This window comes from Scyliorhinus canicula, chromosome 9 (genome assembly GCF_902713615.1).
Source record: "Scyliorhinus canicula chromosome 9, sScyCan1.1, whole genome shotgun sequence".
NCBI classification, from domain to species: Eukaryota; Metazoa; Chordata; class Chondrichthyes; order Carcharhiniformes; family Scyliorhinidae; genus Scyliorhinus; species Scyliorhinus canicula.
In genome coordinates, this window is record NC_052154.1 from 90,577,110 (window position 1) to 90,601,549 (window position 24,440).

Below are 24,440 nucleotides of genomic sequence, written 5' to 3' on the forward strand. Positions count from 1 at the left end.
GAGCTGTGAAGCAACAGTGCTACCCACTGTGCTATCATGCTGCACTATTTACCCCCTTCACATGTGTGATATGTACATCCTAGAACATTTGGGAACTCCTAGACGCAGCAAGTGTCCTAGACAAACATATCTGCAAGAAGTGTCACCAGCTGCAGAAGTTTGAACTCCAGGCACGTTTCAGAACTCAAGCGATGGTCGGAGTCACTGTGGTGCGTCCATGTGACAGAGAACTGCATGGATAGCATGTTTAGGGAGGTGGCCACACTGCAGTTTAGGAGTGTGCAGGCAGAAAGGGAATGTGTGACCACTAGCCAGTCAAAGAGAACCAGGCAGCTGATGAAGGAGACCGCTGAGTCAAACTTGCTGATTGGTTTTCTATTTTGAATACTGGTGAAGGGGATGGTTCATCAGGGGAATGTAGCTACAGAACAACACCATAGCACTGCAAATGGCTCAGTTGAATAGGAGGGGAGAGTGAATGGAAGAGCAACAATGACAGGGAATTCGATGTTCGGGATAATGCGGGTGTTTCTGGTGCCAGGGTAAAAGCTGTCAAGGAGCAGTTGCAGGACATTCCTCTGGAGGAGAATGAACATTCAGAGGTGCCAGATAGGAAGAGGGATAGATAGAAAAAGAACTGAAAGAAGGTTTTAGAGAGTTAGGAAGGAAATTAGAAATCAGGACATCAAAAGCAGTATTACTTCCAGTGCCACATGCAGTTGAGCATATGAATAGGAGCATTAGGGTAGCAAGGTAGCCTAGTGCTTAGCACAGTTGCTTCACAGCTCCAGGGTCCCAGGTTCGATTCCCGGTTTGGATCACTGTGTGCGCGGAGTCTGCATGTTCTCCCCATGTGTGCGTCGGTTTCCTCCGGGTGCTCTGGTTATACCCACAGTCCAAAGGTTAGGTGGATTGGCCAATGTAAATTGCCCTTTGTGTCCAATATTGGGGTTACTGGGTTATGGGTATAGGGTGGAGGTGTGGGCTTGGGTCGGTTGCTCTTTCCAAGAGCCAGTGCAGACTCAATAGGCTGAATGGCCTCCGTCTGCACTGTAAATTCTATGAAATCTATGATTGAATGATCGAATATACGTTTGCAGAATTGGTGTAGGATGGAGGGCATCAGATTCTTGAGGCATTGGGATCGGTTCTGGGGCAGATGGGCCCAGTACACGATGGGCAGGATACAATTTAACAAGACCGGGACTAATAGCCTCACACGGAGGTTTGCTTGTGCACACGGGAGAGTTTAAACTAGCTTGTCAGGGGAATGGGAACTCGAGGGTTAACTCAAATTGGGAGGAAGTAACGCTAGTTGGGAATTAGAAAATTGCAAATGCAATTAGAAAGCTGGTGAAACAAAAATGAGCAATGTCTAGGCTTAGAATGTGGCATAATGTAAAATAGACCAACATAAGGGCCCTCTCGCTGAATGTGGACAGCATTCCCAACATGGTCGATGATTTAAAGGCACAAATAGAGGTAAATGGGGATAAGCTAATTGCCATTCCAGAAATATGGCTACAGAGTGACCAAGACCAGAAACTCAATATTCAAGGTTATTCAACATTTTGGAAAGACAGTTAAAAAGGAAGAGGAGGTGGTTATGTGCTGGTAATGAGGAATGGGATCAGTACATTAGCAAAGGTGGATCTCAGATCAGAAAAATAAAGTGTGGAAACTTTAGGTGGAGCTATGAAAAGTCAAGGGTCTGCAAACATTGGAGTTGTTTAAAGGTCACCAAACAGTAGTGGTAGTGTAGGGCATGGTATTAATCAGGAGATTAGAGAAGGATGTAGCATGGCTAATAACAGTTTTCATGGCCAACTTCAATTTGAAGTAGACAAGTGAACCATACTGTGGATGGTGAGTTTCTGGAGTGTGTGGGGATGGATTTCTAGAGCAGTAAATTGAGGAACCGACTAGAGAACAGGCTATTTTATGTAATGAGAAAGGGCTAATTAATAAACTTGGAAAAGAACCTTTTGGAATATGACCATCATATAAAAGAACTTTACATTGGCCGCGATTCAGTGGCCTCATTGCGCTCAGGCGAGAGCCTGACGAGGCCGGTGAATAGTGGGAGAGGCCAGAAACAAGAACTGCGCTGGCGCCAAACCGTTTGCGATGCAACCGGCCCGCTCCCATAGATGAAATCGGGATCCAGCCATAGCGTGGCGAGAAACCAATTATCACCACTTAAGCCCTATTTCCAAACAATTAACAGGAACAACCCCATATCCAGCGACCTCCCGTGACCCAGCAGCCTCCCCAGCAAGTGGCTGGTTCTGGTTAGTATTCCTTTTGAAAAACGTGAACCTGACCCCGGGGCAGCAGGACAATGTGGTGTCAAAATCAGGAGTTGGCAAGAGTAGGGTGTTGGAGATTTATATGGAAGTAATGGATTGGGAGGGAGCCCCGATAGGAGAAGTTAAACGGAAGTGGGAGGAAGCGATGGGGAAGGAGTTGTAGGCTGGGTTATGGGAGGTGGCTCAAAGAACAAAGAACAAAGAAAAATACAGCACAGGAACAGGCCCTTCGGCCCTCCAAACCTGCACCTATGCAGATCCTCTATCTAAAACTGTCGCCTATTTTCTAAGGATCTGTATCCCTCTGCTCCCTGGCCATTCATGTATCTGTCTAGATACATCTTAAATGACGCTATCGTGCCCGCCTTGACCATCTCCGCCGGCAATGCGTTCCTGGCACCCACCACCATCTGCGTAAAGAACATTCTCTGCATATCTCCCTTAAACTTTTCCCCTCTCACCTTGAACTCGTGACCCCTAGTAATTGAGTTCCCCACTCTGAGAAAAAGTTTCTTGCTATCCACTCTGTCTGTACCTCTCATGATTTTGTAGACCTCAATGAGGTGCCCCCTCACCCTCTGTCTTTTTAATGAAATTAATCCTAATCTACTCAAACTCTTTTCATAGCTAGCACCCTCCATACCAGGCAACATCCTGGTGAACCTCTTCTGCACCTTCTCCAAAGCATCCACATCCTTTTGATAATGTGGCAACCAGAACTGTACGCAGTATTCCAAATGAGGCCGAACCAAAGTCTTATACAACTGTAACATGACCTGCCAACTCTTGTACTCAATACCCCTTCCGATGAAGGAAAGCATGCCTTATGCCTTTTTGGCCACTCTATCGACCTGCACAGCCACCTTAACGGTACAATGGACCTGAACACCCAGATCTCTCTGTACATCAATTTTCCCCAGGGATTTTTCATTTACCGTATAGTTCGCTCTTGAATTGGATCTTCCAAAATGCATTATCTCGCATTTGCCCGGATTGAACTCCATCTGCCATTTCTCCGCACAATTCTCCAATCTACCTATATTCTGCTGTATTCTCTGACAGTCCCCTTCACTATCTGCTACTCCACCAATCTTAGTGTCATCTGCAAACTTGCTAATCAGACCACCTATACCTTCCTCCAGACCATTTATTATTTTTTTTAAATAATTTTTATTAAGGTTTTCACAAAATATAAACAACAAAACAATATTAACAAAACAACCATGGTAACAACTCAAGAACAACACCCACCCAACTACAAAATCAACTACTAAAACACAAGAAAAAAAATGCAAGCAACAAAAAGGAAAGAGATAACACCCGCCCTCCAGATCATTTATGTGTATCACAAACAACAGTGGTCCCAGCACGGATCCCTGTGGAACACCACTGGTCACAGGTCTCCATTTTGAGAAACTCCCTTCCCCTACTACTCTCTGTCTCCTGTTGCCCAGCCAGTTCTTTATCCATCTAGCTAGTACACCCTGGACACCATGAGACCTCACTTTCTCCATCATCTCAGAACAAGTGTACACCATTGCTCCACTCTCCCGATGGTGCTGCCCCACTCTGGCCACTACCTCCCACCCCCAACCCCTTACCCCCTCTCCACCAACGCACACTCCCCTGCTTACCTCCATGTACCCCAGAGTCCTCTCGGCTATCCATAATGTGCTTGGCCTTCCTTGCTCTACCGCTGCATCTAGGTGTACCTCCAGGATGCACATCAGAGGGTAGGCAGCCAGCTGCTTATGATATCCTGTGGCCTTCGATGCCCCCGGTGGGTTTCCTCTGGGGGTTCTGGAGCCGGAGAACCCCAGCACACTTAATGGCAACACATGCACAGCCATGCCACCCTGTTCTGTTGTCAGAGGTGTGAAACCTGAGGGAGCTGGTAGCCACTGTCACCAGCCCATAGGATGGGTCTGGGTTGTCACCCAGCGCCCCCTCCTCCAGGTTGCCCACAGGGCCCTGGGGATCACCTCAGAACAGAGGGGCAGCTGGATTGAGCCCCAGCTGCCCCGTGTCATCTGGCCGTACCAGCCCTGGCGGCTCCCCAAAGTTTGCACCATGGTGTCGACACCCTCGGCGCTACTCCTCAGTGACTGAGCCATACTCTACAGTGCCTCGCAATGCTCCACCTGTGACTGGGACAAACTCTGCAGTGCCTTGGCCATTCCCATCTGAGACTGGGATATGTCCGACAGTGCCCCATCAAGGTCTGCCTGCCACTTGGTCACATCCCGCGAGTCGGTCAGTCTACAGTAGCCCTCAGCCATGTTCATCACCGACTGTGCCATGCCTTATACACCTCCACTCATGCTGCCGACATTGTACACCAGGCTCTCCACTGCGTTCACAGTGTTGGCCTCGGTGCCATGACACCGCCGGCACTATCTCCTGCGCCCGTAGCCTTTGCCACTCTTCCAATTGGCTATGGACTTGCTGGAATGTTGCTGTCATCTCCCTCTGAATATCACTGCCACACCCGAAGTTTTGCATCAGCTCTGGGTAAACCTGTTCCAGAGGTTCAGCATCTGATGGACCCAGCTGGGTTATGGGATCCAGCAGGCCTCCAACTGCTGTCTCACCTCTGTCTCCACCTGATGCACATCTGCAACTGTGTTGTGCTCATCAGGGGTTGCCCAGAAGCCTGACCACTAACGTTGCCCATTAGGGTGTGTGTCTCTGCACTGGTGGAGGGTGTGAATGACAGCAGTGAAGCATCTATGATGGCATTCTTGGAGCTCCCCTCTGAGGTTGTCTCATGGGAGGCCGGATGGGCTGGCACTGTCTGCTGGAGGCCTGCGGGAGAATTAACACGTAGTCCGTGGGAGGGATGGGTCAGTCTGAATGGCATTAACAACTCACGTATGACAGGTCATCCAGGTAGGGCCCAGTGGATCCTCACCTCTGCGGCATGCGTCAACCTCCGCATTGGTGGCTGCTCTGTTCCCACCCACCCCATAGCCTCCAGGGCCCATTCCCTAAAAGTGGTGAGGACTTATAATGTCCGCCAGTCTATGCCCTCTCCCAAACTCTCCTTCAGGGACATAAAGGGGGCATTGTTAGCCACATATGTGGTTCACCATTGGGAGGGGAGTGAGTGAAGGAATTGTTGGGGGGGCAAAAAAGGGTTGGGGAGTGAAGGAAGGATTGGGGGGGTGACAGAAGGATTCGATGGGAGGAAGAGTTGTGGGGTTGGAAGGATTGGGTGGAAGGAAGGATTGGGGTGGTTATCGAAGGATTGGGGATGTAGGAAGGATTGGGAGGTAAAGGAAGGGTACGCGTGAAGAAGGGTGGGCGGAAGGAAGTATTGGGGGGAAAGTAAGAGTTTGGGGTGAAGGAAGGGTTGGAGGTGAAGTAAAGGTTGGGGGTGAAGTAAGGGTTAGGGGGTGAAGTAAGGGTTAGGGGGTGAAGGAAGGGTTGGGGGGGGTGATTCACGTGGGAAGATTACAGTGGGAGAGGTGGGGGGGGGGGTGCCAACTCACACATGCAACCCAGTGTAGGTCGTTGACCTTCTTGCAGCACTGGAGGCCTGTCCTCTTTGTCACGCTGCCCGAGCTGGTGGCCGCTGCCACTTCATTCCAGGCGGCACTGGCTACCCTGTGGCTCATCTTCCGAGATACTCAGGGGAACAGGAGAACCCTCCTGGCATCGACCGCCTCTCCGAGCCTCCCCAAGTCTGTGTCTCCAAATCTTGGGGCCAGTTAGGATTTTCTTTTACACAAGGGTTGTGAACCTTAAGAATGTTCTGCCCACAAGAGCTATGGAAGCTCAGTCATTGAATATTTTAAAGCAGATACTGAAAGATTTCTAAATACCAAGAAAAAGGTATTGAAGTGAATGATCAGCTATAATTGTATTGAATGTCAGAGCAGGCTCAATGGGCTGAATAGCCTAGTCCTACTCCTAGGTTTCTATGTTCCTACTCACCATCAATGCCCCCTCATATGTCTCCGATGCTTTTTGGCTATTTTGTTCTAAGGTAAAATGCTGTAAATATTTAAATAACTTCAGATCACAGCACAAGCACTGTTTTCTGTAGGTTTGGTTGTACAAAGCACTTTTTTCACTAGTTAAAGTACACTAGTGCATCTCAATGCTAGTCAATGTAATGGTCAACTTACTTTTACAGGACAGAACATTGTGGTCAATCACTGCAGTAAATATATTTAACCTTTACAACAGCAAATAACAAAGACATTTGAAGTTGCCAAACATTTTTCACTAAACTGACAGAATGTCCCCAACGCCTCAACAGGTATCCACCAAGGTTCTCAAAGTGTGATATGTTATAATTTACCTCAGAGGTCCAGATTGCTGTGTGCGGAGTCACAATTTCTACCTTTTCCCGTTTATGGGATATTTATGTGGGAGGGGCTTTTTGAAAGGAAATCAATTTTGCTGATTCCTGCACTCATTCCAGACCTTTCTGGGTCACAAAAATATGGCCCCTTAACTCTGCCTCTCTGTACAGAAGATGCCTGACCTGCTGAGTATTTCCAGCATTTTCTGTTTTTATTTCAGATTCACCTGCATTATTTTGCTCATCTAATATTCAGATGTTACTTTTTGTTACTATTGTTTTGTTTTTCTTTTGTAGGCTGCTGCTCGTATTGGTGATATTTTTGATGTGATCCCCACCCGGATGAGCATCCCGAGCTTTGACGATAAGTTTGCGGTTGTTACGTTCACTCCCCAAACAATGCAGACCTACCAGTGCATATTTGAAGCTGCCGCGGAAGCAACACCTGGGTATATCATTGGTTTATAGAAATTATATTGTGAATTGCTGGGGTAGAAGAACAAATAGACCTGAGATGCATAAATAGTTACATGTTGATGAAGCCATAAAAAATGCAAACAAAATACTAGAATCCTATAAAATACATAATCAGGAAAGTAATGTCCAATGTATATTGAATTTAGATTAACTGATACTTATGTGCAAAATTCAGTTATGGAGCATGAGTAGTTTGATGCTTTTGGTGCTCTTTTTGTTCCAATATGGCATCTACATGGCATGCACACATCTGGTCCTGGCAACAAGCTTGGATAGAACATAATAATAATAATAACTAGGAGCAGGAGTAGGCCATCTGGCCCCTCGAGCCTGCTCCGCCATTCAATTAGATCATGGCTGATCTTTTGTGGACTCAGCTCCACTTTCCGGCCCGAACACCATAACCCTTAATCCCTTTATTCTTCAAAAAACTATCTATCTTTACCTTAAAAACATATAATGAAGGAGCCTCAACTGCTTCACTGGGCAAGGAATTCCATAGATTCACAACCCTTTGGGTGAAGAAGTTCCTCCTAAACTCAGTCCTAAATCTACTTCCCCTTATTTTGAGGCTATGTCCCCTAGTTCTGCTGTCACCCGCCAGTGGAAACAACCTGCCCGCATCTATCCTATCTATTCCCTTCATAATTTTAAACGTTTCTATAAGATCCCCCTTCATCCTTCTAAATTCCAACGAGTACAGTCCCAGTCTACTCAACCTCTCCTCATAATCCAATCCCTTCAGCTCTGGGATTAACCTAGTGAATCTCCTCTGCACACCCTCCAGCACCAGTACGTCCTTTCTCAAGTAAGGAGACCAAAACTGAACACAATACTCCAGGTGTGGCCGCACTAACACCTTATACAATTGCAACATAACCTCCCTAGTCTTAAACTCCATCCCTCTAGCAATGAAGGACAAAATTCCATTTGCCTTCTTAATCACCTGTTGCACTTGTAAACCAACCTTCTGTGACTCATGCACTAGCACACCCAAGTCTCTCTGAACAGCGGCATGCTTTAATATTTTATTGTTTAAATAATAATCCCGTTTGCTGTTATTCCTACCAAAATGGATAACCTCACATTTGTCAACATTGTATTCCATCTGCCAGACCCGAGCCCATTCACTTAACCTATCCAAATCCCTCTGCAGACTTCCAGTATCCTCTGCACTTTTCGCTTTACTACTCATCTTAGTGTCATCTGCAAACGTGGACACATTGCCCTTGGTCCCCAACTCCAAATCATCTATGTAAATTGTGAACAATTGTGGGCCCAACACGGATCCCTGAGGGACACCACTAGCTACTGATTGCCAACCAGAGAAACACCCATTTATCCCAACTCTTTGCTTTCTATTAATTAACCAATCCTCTATCCATGCTACTACTTTACCCTTAATGCCATGCATCTTTATCTTATGCAGCAACCTTTTGTGTGGCACCTTGTCAAAGGCTTTCTGGAAATCCAGATATACCACATCCATCGGCTCCCCGTTATCTACTGCACTGGTAATGTCCTCAAAGAATTCCACTAAATTAGTTAGGCATGACCTGCCTTTTACGAACCCATGCTGCGTCTGCCCAATGGGACAATTTCTATCCAGATGCCTCGCTATTTCTTCCTTGATGATAGATTCCAGCATCTTCCCTATTACCGAAGTTAAGCTCACTGGCCTATAATTTCCTGCTTTCTGCCTACCTCCTTTTTTAAACAGTGGCGTCACGTTTGCTAATTTCCAATCCACCGGGACCACCCCAGAGTCTAGTGAATTTCGGTAAATTATCACTAGTGTATCTGCAATTTCCCTAGCCATCTCTTTTAGCACTCTGGGATGCATTCCATCAGGGCCAGGAGACTTGTCTACCTTTAGCCCCATTAGCTTGCCCATCACTCCCTCCTTAGTGATAACAATCCTCTCAAGGTCCTCACCTGTCATAGCCTCATTTCTATCAGTCGCTGGCATGTTATTTGTGTCTTCCACTGTGAAGACCGACCCAAAAAACCTGTTCAGTTCCTCAGCCATTTCCTCATTTCCCATTATTAAAACTCCCTTCTCATCCTCTAAAGGACCAATATTTACCTTAGCCACTCTTTTTTGTCTTATATATTTGTAAAAACTTTGACTGTCTGTTTTTATATTCTGAGCAAGTTTACTCTCATACTCTATCTTACTCTTCTTTATAGCTTTTTTAGTAGCTTTCTGTTGCCCCCTAAAGATTTCCCAGTCCTCTAATCTCCCAACAATCTTTGCCACTTTATATGCTTTTTCCTTCAATTTGATACTCTCCCTTATTTCCTTAGATATCCACGGTCGATTTTCCCTCTTTCTTCCGTCCTTCCTTTTTGTTGGTATAAACCTTTGCTGAGCACTGTGAAAAATCGCTTGGAAGATTCTCCACTGTTCCTCAACTGTTCCACCATAAAGTCTTAGCTCCCAGTCTACCTTAGCTAGTTCTTCTCTCATCCCCTTGTAATCTCCTTTGTTTAAACACAAAGCACTAGTATTTGATTTTACTTTCTCACCCTCCATCTGTATTTTAAATTCCACCATATTGTGATTGCTCCTTCCGAGAGGATCCCTAACTATGAGATCATGAATCAATCCTGTCTCATTACACAGGACAAGATCTAGGACCGCTTGTTCCCTCGTAGGTTCCATTACATACTGTTCTAGGAAACTATCGCGGATACATTCTATAAACTCCTCCTCACGGTTGCCTTGACCGACCTGGTTAAACCAATCGACATGTAGATTAAAATCCCCCATGATAACTACTGTACCATTTCTACATGCATCAGTTATTTCTTTGTTTATTGCCTGCCCCACCATCTCGTTACTATTTGGTGGCCGATAGACTACTCCTATCAGTGACTTTTTCGCCTTACTATTCCTGATTTCCACCCAAATGGATTCAACCTTATCCTCCATAGCACCGATGTCATTCCTTACTATTGCCCGGATGTCATCCTTAAATAACAGAGCAACACCACCTCCCTTACCATCCACTCTGTCCTTCCGAATAGTTTGATACCCTCGGATATTTAACTCCCAGTCGTGACCATCCTTTAACCATGTTTCAGTAATGGCCACTAAATCATAGTCATTCACGATGATTTGTGCCACCAACTCATTTACTTTATTCCGAATACTACGAGCATTCAGGTAAAGTACACTTATGTTGGTTTTTTTACCTCTGTTTTGAATCTTAACATCTCCAGTTTTATTCCTTTTCTTATTACTGGGCCTATTCACTGTGCTCCCCTCAGTCACTGTACCTTGTACTGTCGCCCTTATGGATTTCTGACTATGTCTTCTCTGCCTTGCACTTTTCCCCTTACTTCCTTTTGTTTCTGTCCCTGTTTTACTACCTTCCAACTTCCTGCATTGTTTCCCATCCCCCTGCCACATTAGTTTAAACCCTCCCCAACAGCTCTAGAAAACACCCCCCCTAGGACATCGGTTCCAGTCCTGCCCAAGTGCAGACCGTCCGGTTTGTACTGGTCCCACCTCCCCCAGAACCGGTCCCAATGCTCCAGGAATTTGAATCCCTCCCTCTTGCATCATCTCTCGAGCCACGCATTCATCCTATCTATCCTGACATTCCTACTCTGACTAGCTCGTGGCACTGGTAGCAATCCTGAGATTACTACCTTTGAGGTCCTACTTTTTAGTTTAACTCCTAACTCCCTGAATTCCGCTTGTAGGACCTCATCCCGTTTTTTACCTATATCGTTGGTGCCTATGTGCACCACGACAGCTGGCTGTTCACCCTCCCCCCCCAGAATGTCCTGCAGCCGCTCCGAGACATCCTTGACCCTTGCACCAGGGAGGCAACATACGATCCTGGAGTCTCGATTGCGTCCACAGAACCGCCTGTCTATTCCCCTTACGATCGAGTCCCCTATCACTATAGCCCTGCCATTTATCTTCCTGCCCTGCTGTGCAGCAGAGCCAGCCACGGTGCCATGAACCTGGCTGCTGCTGCCTTCCCCTGGTGAGCCATCTCCCTCAACAGTATCCAAAGCGGTATATCTGTTTTGCAGGGAGATGACCGCAGGGGACACCTGCACTGCCTTCCTACTCTTGCTCTTTCTTTTGGTCACCCATTTTCTATCTCCCTCAGTAACCTTCACCTGCGGTGTGACCAACTCGCTAAACGTGCTATCCACGACCTCCTCAGCATCACGGATGCTCCAAAGTGAGTCCATCCGCAGCTCCAGAGCCGTCAAGCGGTCTAACAAGAGCTGCAACTGAACACACTTCTTGCACGTGAAGGAGCCAGGGACAGTGGACGTGTCCCTGAGCTCCCACATCGCACACGAGGAGCATGACACGGGTCTGGGATCTCCTGCCATGTCTTAAACCCTTGGTAAACTTAAACAACTACAATTTCAAAATAAAAATAAATAAATTAGACAATGAAAAGAAAAAGAGAGACTACTTACCAGTCACTTACCAGGGTTAAAGAGCACCTCCTCACACTCTGCACCGAATTACCTCACTGCACCAAATTACCAAGTTTCAATCTCCCACTCTGTATGAGTCTCACTCCGGATGAGTCTCCTGGAAAAGTGCTTGCTTACTTTGTGCGCTGTCTGTCTGTCTTTTATACAGACCTCAGCTAACTGATGACTCAAAAAATACCTTAACTTCAAAGAGAAGAATACAATGTGCCCCTAAACAGGCCTCAGGTGATTGCCAGATAACTGCCTCTCAGCAATTAGGGTGGGGGCAGCTTCAACCAATCAGACACTAAGCTCCACACTGCACTTTTAACTGAAAAACAGCAGAATTAGATTTTCCACTTTCCTTTGCTGATTTACCTCACTGCACCAAATTACCAAGTTTCAATCTCCCACTCTGTATGAGTCTCACTCCGGATGAGTCTCCTGGAAAAGTGCTCGCTTGCACTAACTGAAGCCTGAAAGTCAGAAAAATTGTAAATTTAAGCGGGGTGGATGTGAAGAAGGGGATTACGTGTGAGCATATCATTATCTCCAATGGTTTCAGCCCTGTTGCTGGCCTCAGGCTCATTCATAGACACTCATTTATGATCTTCTCTTTTCGTGGGAGCAACCACATTCAGCTGTGCCTGTCCCCTGCCGGTTTCGTATTACTGCCTCTGGTTATGAACCCCGTTATCCTGCAGGAAAGCTGGAAGCATTTCACAGAATGTGATGCAGTATGTTTGGGTGATGGGCTGTCATAAGACTATAAGACATAGGACCACTTGGCCCATCGAGTCTGTTCTGCCATTCAATCATGGCTGATATTTTCTCATCCCCATTCTCCTGCCTTCTCCTCATAACCCCTCATGGCATGTAAAGTGCAACCAAAGAGAAAATGCTGGAAAATCTCAGCAGGTCTGGTCGCATTTGTAGGGAGAGAAAAGAACTAACGTTTTGAGTCTAGATGTCCATCGTTAGTTCTTTCGCCGGATCCCATCAGAATTTGGTATCAGGCTGCCATTTTGAACGGACAGGCAAATCCCAAGGTCCGCTGGCAGGCCCCCCTCTCCTGCACAAAGCTAATCCAACACGCACCCGCCCCCCATGCTGATAAGGAGGGTCATCCTCCACCCCACACCCCCTTCCCACCAGAGGAATGAAGGGTCACTTCCTCCTCGCGACACACACACGCAAGAGCGTGACCTGATCCCCCAGCAGCCCCCTCCCCCCCAATCAATCAACCCCATCAGAGGGGGGTCGGTTAGCTCAGTTGACTTGACGGCTGGTTTGTGATGACAAGTCATGCAAATAATGGGGGTTCAATTCCCGTACCAGCTGAGGTTCTTCATAACCCTTTAGGTACAGCAGCACGGTAGCATTGTGGATAGCACAATTTATTCACAGCTCCAGGGTCCCAGGTTCGATTCCAGCTTGGGTCGCTGACTGTGTGGAGTCTGCACATCCTCCCCGTGTGTGCGTGGGTTTCCTCCGGGTGCTCCGGTTTCCCCCCACAGTCCAAAGATGTGCAGGTTAGGTGGATTGGCCATGATAAATTGCCCTTAGTGTCCAAAATTGCCCTTAGTGTTGGGTGGGATTACTGGGTTATGGGGATAAGGTGGAGGTGTTGACCTTGGGTAGGGTGCTCTTTCCAAGAACCGGTGCAGACTCAGATGGGCCGAATGGCCTCCTTCTGCACTGCAAATTCTAGTCTCATCAGTCACCTCCGTTGGACCCATCAGAAACTCCCATAACTCCACTCATCAGTCACCCCTGTCTGAAAGCTGAAGAGCAGTCCAGGCTGTACAGTGAAAAATCACTTCATTTTCACTTATTCTTACCTAATATTTGCCGCATTAGACAGAAATAGTTTCATCTGTGAAAAATAAATTAAAACACTTTGCTGCTTTTGATGGGGTGAGGAGTTGTCAATCTTAGCAAGAGCGCTTGAAAATATTGTGGTTAGGATCAAAGCAAGGTAATTGAGATGTATTAAAGAAGGAAATGATAAATAAACAATCCACCAAGCGAGTGAAATATACTGCAGTGTGAAATTGAATGGAAGGATTGCATTTCAAAGCCCTTTCAAATGTTCTGGACTTTCGAGGAAGCCTCTGAAACTTGAAACAGCTTTGTCTGAGGCAGCAGATGTTAGGACAAGGTAAGTGAAAATGCAGTGATTTTCCACTGTACTGCCTGGACTTTTCTTCAGATTTCCGGCAGGGGTGACTGATTAGGGTTCTGATAGGAGCCTCTGATGGGAGTGACTGCTGGAGGTCTCTGATGGGGGGTGACTGGTGGGGGGTCTGATGGGGGTCCCAATACCCAGGACCCTTGGGGGACCCTCCCTCTGCAGCCTAGTAGTGGAAGAGGGTAACATTATCAGTGCCCTTTGTGATCCACCACACCAGGGCTGCGCTTGGCCAGTCTCGCACCAAAGCTGACCCAATGAAGTTCCTGATGAGGGAATCAGAGATTCACGGTGGTGCAGGGGTTGGAGTAGTCATGGGTAGTGCACTGCCACTGCCGGTGGGGGATCAGAGCATAGCAATGGGTGGCAAATCCATTTTTCAGGAAACCCACCATTCTCCGCCTGATTAGCAATTCCAATACCGGCGTCGAGCAATGGAAAGTCCACCCCTTAGTCTCAGACCTACTAATGTCCTGGTTGATTTACAATTGAGTACTTTGCCCCTACTGCCTGATCACTATGCAGTAATCTCTGTTGGAAGTACAGATCTACAGGAGGGTAGGATCAAGCTTCATTACGACTGATATTTGCAATCTATGCTCACACAAGAAATTATGATTTGGGCAAAGTTGCAGATAGGTACCAGTACTCATGAAACAACATGTAAGTAATGCTGCTACTTCAGATAAAAGGATGGAGGAACAGAGAAATCTCAACTACAGGAAGCAAAAATCTAAATATTTTCAAAAGTGGTTTGCAAGATTAGTATTAAAGAATGAATGACAAATAAATACAGTTGTATTTTCAGTAGTCTGAGATGTATTTATTCTGCCTTCTCTTCTCATCTTTTCTTTTCCAGTGTTCCTAAATCCAAACCCCTGATATTTGATATAGTCGGAGATGGGAACCTGCCCCGGATCAGTGTCCTTCAGCCTTTGCTCCGCAATAAAATAGGGAATCCCTTGCTGATCTATTCACGCTTACTGTTGGGTCAAAAAGAGAAGCTGCCTGTTGTCCTGAGAAATGATGGTACCCTACCTGCACAGGTAAAGCAGTAGTGTAAAATGTACCTATTTTAGTTTTACAAAATTCACTCTTGTCACTTGTGTTGATTACCTCATCTGACAGTACTCTTGAGATAATTAACAATGAAAGAATGTTGATCTGAGTGTGATGTAGCATTAAGGGATAATTTATTCTGTTCCCATGACTTTACTCTGCAAGAATTTTCCCGTTTAAGTGAAAAATGAGAAGAGTTGGCGATTATGGCCTCATAGTTCTGTGCCTTCGATGCCATGCCCCTCAGTTGGGTGTTGAGTCGTATGACATCCCAATGTTTAAAAGTGTTCGATTATTGCCCCAGAAGTCTGGATATCTCATACTTCCCCAAGGTTTCAGTTTCTTCTGATGTGGACAACCACTAAGCTCCCATACAGTAATGTCTGGCTTGTGATACAGTCCTGTCTTTTGGACACTATTGTAATGTATATGAGCTGAATACATGTGTCTACCTCACTGGCAAAAGTGGCAAAAATAACTGGCTAACCTGAGCTCCATTTAGTCTTCAATCTGAAACCTTTTTCATCGATATAGGTCAGCAATATGATTTGATGACCTGTGGTAACTTTCCCTGATTTCAGGAGAATCTGAGGTCAGACAGTGAAATCATAAAATGCAACTTTGTAGTCTCTATGTCTGAAGTCTAACCTTGTTGGAGTAGTCAGGCATTGTAAAAATATATGAACATAAGAAATAGGAGTAGGCCAAATGGCCTCTCATGTCTGCTCCACCATTTAGTAAGATCATGCCTCTGTTACCCTCTTGATAGCCAGTTAGTGAAGGAAGAAGCCAGAACCAGCTTTGACTTGGAATAGATTTATTTCCGGTGGAATATTACAAGTATATATCTCTGACTCCACTCTACTCCTCTGTCAGTGTCTCCAAGTGGTTGATGCTTAACTTCCCCCTCAAGGGTAATTAGGGATGAGCAATAAATACTGGCCCAGTCAGTGGCGCCCACAACAATGAATGAAAAAAAAATGTATTAAATAATCATCCAAACAATGCCTTGCATCTATTTGTACATAGCCTCAATTGATACAATTAATAGATTCCCTTTCTCTTTCAATAAAACTTAATGCACAAATTTCAAAACAAAGAGAAATATTTTTTCTATATTCCATACAAAGCATTGAACTGAGATGATCCTCCCCTCAAAACCCCAACAATTCTTCGGACAAGTAACATTTTATGAAACAGTTAATTGATTACGTAAATCAACTTATTCGCTTTTGAAGATTTCCTTTCTTGCCAACATTTCTTTCAAGGTCCAATTCTTCAGCTTTCTTCACTCACTTTGTGCACAGTGTACATTATCCCATGAGGATCATCTACTTATTTGGGCAAACTATCTTCAGTACTTCCCTTGTATAGAATTTCCCTTAAAATATTTGACAAACAGAATTCCACACCGACTGTTTCCACAAAAGCCAGTAAGTCTGTAGCCAAAGTACTTTCAACAACCCTTTTTTTTCTCTCAGTTTCCCAGTGTTTTAAGGAACAATATTTCCCATTGTCACCCAGAAACAAAATTATGAAACTAGCTGCACTCAAAAACCCGATCAGGAAGATTAGTATGAGAAGCATCATTAAAAATTACTTATTTCATGTTCTTTGCATCATCCAAGGATAGACACTTAGGTACACATTTCTCAATGTAACATTTTTTAAATGGTTTGTTGGCCCTTGAAACATATTTGACTTTAGGATGTTTTATCAAAGCACTTAATTCAAATATATCAAAACTCGCATCTGGTCTTGCCTGAGTGCATAACCAATTCAACTGACCAATCAAGCTCCACAACTGAGTTCTCTGCTTTAGACATCTGCATCTTTGTGATGACTTAGCCATGATCAACCAGCTATTTGAATAGGCTTGCTGTTTTAAGGTCAGTCCAGGCTTACTTTTAATATCTTTACCAATAACTCTCAATCTTAAATTCTCTTTAATCCAATTAATAACATTTCTCAGATTCTGCAGTACCACATGCATCGTGAAGATACCTGAAAGTTTCCCTTTTATGATACGAATTCTGTATTACTGGATATGGTTTTAGTTGAACACACCCACAAGGCATCATTCAGGCCATAGACAGCTTCCATTATTATCTACTTGCACAGATTGTCTCTTTAGCAGTTTTAGAACATTTCCCTCTGAAAGTTACCACCCTGCAGAAACAAGGCCGGGATTCTCCCCCAACCGACGGGCGGTCTGTACCGGCGCCAAAGAGTGGCGTGAACCACTCCGGTGCCGGGCCGCCCAGAAGTTGCGGAATCTACCGTACTTCCGGGGTCTAGACTGGCACTGGAGTGGTTGACAACGCGCAAACCGACGTTGAAGGGCCTCCGCTGGCCGGCGCAAGTTGGTGCATGCGCGGGAGTGCCAGCATGTTCTGGCGCATGCGCAGAACCGCTGACATGATCACTGCGCAAGCGCAGGGGTTTTGTCTCCGCGCCGGCCATGGCGGAGCTTTACAGAGGCCGGCGCAGAGGGAAACAGTGCCCCCATGACACAGGTCCACCCGCACATTGGTGGGCCCTGATTGTGGGCCGGGCCACTGTGGGGCCGGATCCCCCCATCCCCCCCCCCCCCCCCGAGTACTCTGCAGACCGCCCTCAGAGCCAGGTCCCGCCAGTATGAACCTTGTGTATTTTATGCCGGCGGGACAGGCCGAAAACGGGCAGCTGCTCAGCCCATCAGGACCCGGAGAATCGCCGAGGGGGCCACAGCCAACGGCCCCTGACCGGCGAAACATGACATGATTGCCGCCCCCGCCATAAAAAATGGCGCCGGAGAATTCGGCAGCCGGCGTCGGAGCGGCGGGATGGAATTCACGCCCCCCCCCCCCCCGGCGATTCTCCGACCCAGCGGGGTCAGAGAATCCGCCCCATGTCTTTTATGTAAATTTACCTACACTTCCATGAATATGTGGTCAAAAGAACCCAAAAGACTCTCAAGATTACTTTTCCGGCTGTGGGAGACATAACTCATATTTGTATTGCCAGTCGCTCTTGAAACCCCCAAGCAAGTTGCCTCACTTTAGCCTAGAGATCCACCTGTGAGGACGTTTTCAGGACAAATTCCTCTTTGTGACAAGACTGGCTGCCCCCTATCTGGTACTTCGGAATAATTTCCAAAATGGTTTTGATTCAATAATTTTTTTTGTTCTGCCTCTCTTATTCATTTATCCTTTGGTTTATTGGCAGCCACCAAAACTTCATAGTCATGAGGATGTCCGCTTCTAATCTTATTCTGAGATTGTTCTGTGACCTCCTACGATTGTGTAATCTATTGACTTCAATGTCTTTCAGGGCCATTACCGTAAGATCTCTCTTGCATTGCCTGTGATCGCTTTCCAACACAACAGTCACTCTCAGACTTACTATTAGAATTTGTACTTCTCTTTTCCTACTTTCCACACGTGTCCCTCATTCTGCCAGTCCATGGACCTCTCTTCTTGACCATTATCCTGAACATTCAACATATCAATAGCTTTTCCTGCATGCCCCACAACTGTTGTAGCTCTCCATTCACCACACTCCTTTGGAATTACTGTCACCAATGTTTTTTCTCTAGTACCTCATGCCATAATTTATAAAGCCCAGATTCCCATGTCTTTTTAAAACTCTTTCTCAATGTTTCCTGCCACCTTCAATGATTTGTGAGCATATATCCCCAGGTCTCTGTTCCTTTAGAATATATTGTCTTTCAATCATAGATTTGATTTTTATTTGATTTGATTTATTGTCACATGGACCGAAGTACAGTGAAAAGTATTTTTCTGCGGCCAAGGAAATGTACACAGTACGCACACAGTAGACAAAAAAGAACAGTAAATAGTTACAGTGAATGTGAAAAAGTACACAGTACATCAACAAATAAGTAATTGGTTACAGTATGGAACAAGGGACAGAAACAAAGCAAATATGACATGAGCAAGACCAGCATTGGGCATCTCGAATAGTGTCTGAGAGGGAACGGATCAGTCCGAGGGAGAGTCATTGAGGAGTCTAGTAGCTGTGGGGAAGAAGCTGATCCTAAGTCTGGATGTACGGGTCTTCAGACTTCTGTGTCTTCTGCAGGATGGAATGGTCTGGAAGAGGGCAAAGCCTGGGTGGGAGGGGTCTCTGACAATGCTGTCTGCCTTCACTGATGCAGCAGGATGTGTACACAGAATCAATGGGAGGGTGGCAAGCTTGTGTGATGCATTGGGCTGAGTTCATCACAGTCTGCAAATCCTTGCGATCTTGGGCCATGCAGTTGCCATACCAATCTGTGATGCAGCCGGATGGGATACTCTCTATGGCACATCTGTAGAAGTTTGTGAGAGTCAATGCAGACATGCCGAATTTCTTTAGCTTCCATCGGAAGTAGAGACGTTGGGATTTCTTAACTGTTACATCAACGTGAGTGGATCAAGACAGTTTGTTGGTTATAGTGACCCCCAGGAACTTAAAGCTATCGACCATCTCCACTTCGGAGCTATTGATGTAGACAGGTGGATGTGACATACTATGCTTCCTGAAATCGATGATCAGTTCCTTGGTTTTGCTGACATTTAGAGAGAGACTCAGCGTCATAAGATACAGCATGGTAGGAGACCATTCGGCCCATCGTGTATGTGTTCGCTCTTTGCAAAAGCAATCTTTCAACCAAAATTTATCACTTCTCTGCACTCACTCCATCTACCACGTCTGCCAATTTTGCCAGCCTATCTATGTCCTCTTGAGGTCTGATTATTCTCCAGTTCACAATACTTCCAAGTTGTGTTAGCTGCCAATTTTGAATTTGTATTCTCTACAGGAATGTCTACGTCATTAATAGAGATTAGGATAAGCAGTGTCCCTGATACCAAGTCCTGGGGAACCTCACTGTCTACCTTCCTCCAGTCTGAAAAACAACGACTTACCACTTTGTTTCCTGTCAGTTGGCCAGCTTCCCATTCATGTTGCCATGGTTCCTTTTATTGTTTCCATGCATTTCGTATTTGCTCATAGGCCTACGTTTGGCACTTTATGCATTGTATTTACTTTTAAGTGGTAGTCGCATACCATTATAATAGATGAATGGTTGACAGAGCAAGGATTCCTGGTATGATGTCGAGAGTCATATGATAGTAGACTAGTAGAGAAGTGTCTAAAAGGAGACAGCCCACATGCATGGCAATACCTGGGAAAAGTACATAGCTATGGCTGAACAATAAATCATTTTTGTTCAAAATACAAGTCTCAATGCTTCTCAGTGAGGCACCAAACAAAACTTTACAACATGGTGGCAGCTAGGTCAATGAGCACAGAACCTCCAAGTGGCTGGAAAAGAATCCCAGAATTCCAAGGTATGGAAAACGTAAGAAATTGGAGCCTGACCTTAGAAACATATGCCTGCATTGAAGACACAATTGGAGATTGGCGAACCAAAAAGTTCCATTACAGATGTGGAGGTCAAAGGACTCCACCTGAGCACAGAGGTCTATTTCCAGACTTGATCAGAAAATGCGATGTCAAGTAACCTGGACTGATCATAAAGAAGGACTGAACAAATTTAAAAACAAAACAAAGGGGGAAAATGTGAAAGAAGAAGAATTCACTGTAAAGAGGAATCCACTATGTAGGTGACTGAGACAAACCTGAGGGAAGGCAGAGTTCAGGAGTTAAATCACAAGGAGGGTGAGAAAAATCCAGAAAATACCTGAACCTACCTTTAAAAACAGGCGGCAGTAAGGCTCAGCACATCACAACGCAGCTGAGGGAGGCAGCAAAGGAGTCAGCATCATAGCAACAGGCGGTCGAGCTAGATAGAAGCTAAAAAAGAGAAGATAAAAAAAAGTCAGCAGGCAGATGAATACAAAATCGCCTTGAAATCGATGTTCACAGCTCAGAGGTGTGAATTGCGGCATGTTTTAGAAGTTTAACAAAGTTAGTCCCGATCGAAACAGGAGCCTGCTGACCCTGACAAAACATGGGAAGATGAGAGAAGAAAAATGGGCAATTCAGAGCCATTTTGAAGAGAGATAAAAATTGTCCCTGTCCAGACATTCTGAAAAAGGCAATGATACATAAAATAGTAACTGAAATCATATTAAAAGACCATGGATAGGAAATTACAACCAATTTTGGCTAAGGCAAGGGCTAAACTAGATTCAAGATTGGAAGTCTTGGAGAGAATTTTTTTAGATTACAGGAGTACATCAGGGTTAAGGAAGGAACCAGAAAACATAGAAGTTAATAAGTTTCTCTTCTTGACAGAGTAGACAGCGAGAATCTGTTCCTGTTGGCTGAATTGTTGAGAACCAGAGGATAGTGATTTAAGGTAATTGGCAAAAGAAACAAAGGCGACAATAGAAAAAGCAGTAGAAAATAGAAAGAGCTTCCTCACCTGAGGAAGGAGCTGCGCTTCGAAAGCTCGTGTTTGAAACAAACCTGTTGGACTTTAACCTGGTGTTGTAAGACTTCTTACTGTTCTCATCACCTGTACACCTCTATCAAGTCACCTCTCTTTCTTCTTTGCTCCAGTGAGAAAAGCCCTAGCTCCCTCAACCTTTCTTCATAAGACATGCCCTCCAGTCCAAGCAGCATCCTGGTAAATCTCCTCTGCATCCTCTCCAAAGTATCCACATCCTTCCTATAATGAAGCTAACTGTCCTAACTGGACACAATATTTCAAGTGTGGTCTAACCAGGGTTTTAACCAGGGTCCCAGGTTCGATTCCCGGCTGGGTCACTGTCTGTGTGGAGTCTGCACGTCCTCCCCCTGTGTGCGTGGGTTTCCTCCGGGTGCTCCGGTTTCCTCCCACAGTCCAAAGATGTGCGGGTTAGGTGGATTGGCCATGCTAAATTGCCCGTAGTGCCCTAAAAAAGTAAGGTTAAGGGGGGGTTGTTGGGTTACGGGTATAGGGTGGATACGTGGGTTTGAGTAGGGTGATCATGGCTCGGCACAACATTGAGGGCCGAAGGGCCTGTTCTGTGCTGTACTGTTCTATGTTCTATAAAGCTGCAGCAAAACCTCGTCATTCTTAAACTCAATTCCAACACAGCATACGCATTCTTAACAACCCTATCAACCTGGGTGACAACTTTGAGGGATCTCACGTGGACCCCAAGATCCCTCTGTTCCTTCACACTTCCAAGAATCCTGCCTTTCACACTGTATTCAACATTCAAATTCGACCTTCCAAAATTAATCACTTCACATTTATCTATGTTGTACCCTATCTGCCACTTCTCAGCCCACCTCTGTCAATGTCCTGTCAATGTCCATCCTGTCAATGTCCTGTTGTAACCTGCAACATCCCTCTACACTATCTACAACTCCACCAACGTTCGTGTCATCAACAAACTTACTAATCCACCCTTCCACTTCTTCATCCAAGTCATTTATAAAAACCGCAAAGAGCGATCCCAGAACAGATCCCTGTGGGACAACACCGGTCACCGACCTCCAGGCGGAATACTTTCCATCCACTACCACTCACTGTCTTCTTTCAGCCAGCCAATTCTGTATCCAGACATCCAAATTTCCCTGTATCCCATGCCCACTGACTTTTTGAATGAGCCAACCATGAGGAACCTTATCAAATGTCTTACAGAAATCCATATATATCACATCCACTGCCCGACCTTCATCAATGTGTCTCATCACATCCTCAAAGAATTCAGTGAGGCTTGTGAGGCATGACCTGCCCCTCACAAAGCCATGCTGACTATCTTTAACCAAACTATGTTTTTCTAAATACTCATAAATCTTATCTCTCAGAATCCTTTCCAGTATTTTGCTCACCACAGGCGTAAGACTGGTTTGCAATTCCCAGGGATTTCTCCATTCCCATCCTTGAACAGGGGAACAACATTTGTCTCCCTCCAATCATCTGGTACTACTCCAGTGGAGAGTGAGGACGCAAAGATCATCGCCAATGGTGCAGCAATCTCCTCCCTTGCTTGTCGTAGTAACCTTGGGTATATCCCATCTGCCCCAGGGTACTTATCTATCCTGATGCTTTTCAAAATTTCAAGCACATTCTACTTCGCAATATCATAGGTGGTTAGAATTTGCAATGAACGGCTTGAGATTGTGGTGGAGGAAAGCTTCATTGTGGATGAAGTAATCTTAAAACAATGTATAGATGAGTCTTCAGTCACATCTGGTGAGGTATCAAAAAGCTTCAACAAACACTTTAAATTCCAAGTGGTGGTGAGCGAGACCCTAACAGCAGGTTTGGAATAAGCACCAAAGCTCAAGTACCCCCCGAGCAAGGAAGACAAAAAACTTCAGAGTGAGAGAGACAATACTAGAACAAACTACAAGATGCTCACAGACCATGTCAGTTCAATTGAGTGCACAGGCCATTGAATTTAGCGCCAAGGAAAGAAAAGGCTGAGGAGCCAAAAAGTTTGAAAATGCTGACACAGTACCCAAACTGCAACAATAGATGGTTTTACAAAGCAAGCAGATTGATGTGAATGAAGGAAGCTATCTGAGGTAACCTGAAAGAAACAAAACTGGAAAATTTGAAGCACAAGATTAAAGCTGAGTGTGTACCTTTGAAAGCAAACAATAAATTGAAGTTCTGAATAAATACATTTCAGAGACAAATAAACAGGTACCAGGAAGAAATAATGACCCTCAATTCCAGAGTTGGCAAATCAAAGGGAGAGTTTGGAAAACTTATGTAGAGGTACAGCTGGGCAAAATAGTAGGAAAAAAACACCCAGATCCTTCTGTTTGTCAGTGCTCCGAAAGGTTCTGTCATTGACTGTATAATTCACACCTGAATTTGATCTTCCCCACTCTTTCTGCTACCCCCTCTATCTCATCTAAAACATTGATATCCCAGAACATTAAGGTGCTGGTCCTGTTCCTCCTTTAACCATGTCTCCATAATTGCAACAATTTCATAATTCCCCACATTAATCCGAGTTCTAAGTTAATTTGTCTTATCTGTTATCCTTCTTGTGTTGAAGCAAACCTCCAGACCCACTGAGATCAGCGACTTCCCTTGCCTGCTCTCCCTCTTTGCTATATTTGTCTTAGTTTCAAGCTCTTCCCTAGTCTCTACATTTGCTGGCCTGCTTCTCCAGTTCCCACCCCGGTCATACCAGTTTAAACCCTCACGAACCACATTTGCAAACCTCCAGGCCAGGATATTGGTGTCCCTCTAGTTTAGGTGAAACCCGTTTTGCTTGTATAGATCCCACCTTCAGGGGCTGGTTTAGCACACGGCTAAATCGCTGGCTTTGAAAGCAGACCAAGGCAGGCCAGCAGCATGGTTCAGTTCCCGTACCAGCCTCCCCAAACAGGCGCCGGAATGTGGCGACTAGGGGCTTTCACAGTAACTTCATTTGAAGCCGACTTGTGACAATAAGCAGTTTTCATTTCATTTTTTTTCACCTTCCCTGGAAGAGATCCCAATGATCCACATATCTGATGTCCTCCCCCCTACACCATGTATTCAACTGTAGTATCTCTCTGTTCCTAGCCTCACTAGCACGTGGCATGGGGAATAATCCTGAAATGACTACCCTAGAGGTCCTGATTTTTAGCTTACTCCCTAACCCCCTGTAATGTATTTGCAGGACCTTGCTGCTCTTCCAGCCTGTGTCGTTTGTATCAATTAGAACACTGACATCTGCCTGTTTGCCCTCCCATT

At 45.4% G+C, this 24,440-nt stretch overlaps 1 protein-coding gene across 1 annotated transcript in view; it reads left to right on the forward strand.

Moving 5' to 3' along the window:
* Window positions 1–24,440, forward strand: part of hydin (HYDIN axonemal central pair apparatus protein) — a 1,231,368-nt gene that overhangs the window by 1,175,777 nt on the left and 31,151 nt on the right. The window contains exons 62-63 of the mRNA XM_038807144.1: window positions 6,916–7,067; window positions 14,598–14,784. Of these exons, the coding sequence (XP_038663072.1) occupies window positions 6,916–7,067; window positions 14,598–14,784 (339 nt within the window). The remainder of the gene's footprint in view (window positions 1–6,915; window positions 7,068–14,597; window positions 14,785–24,440) is intronic.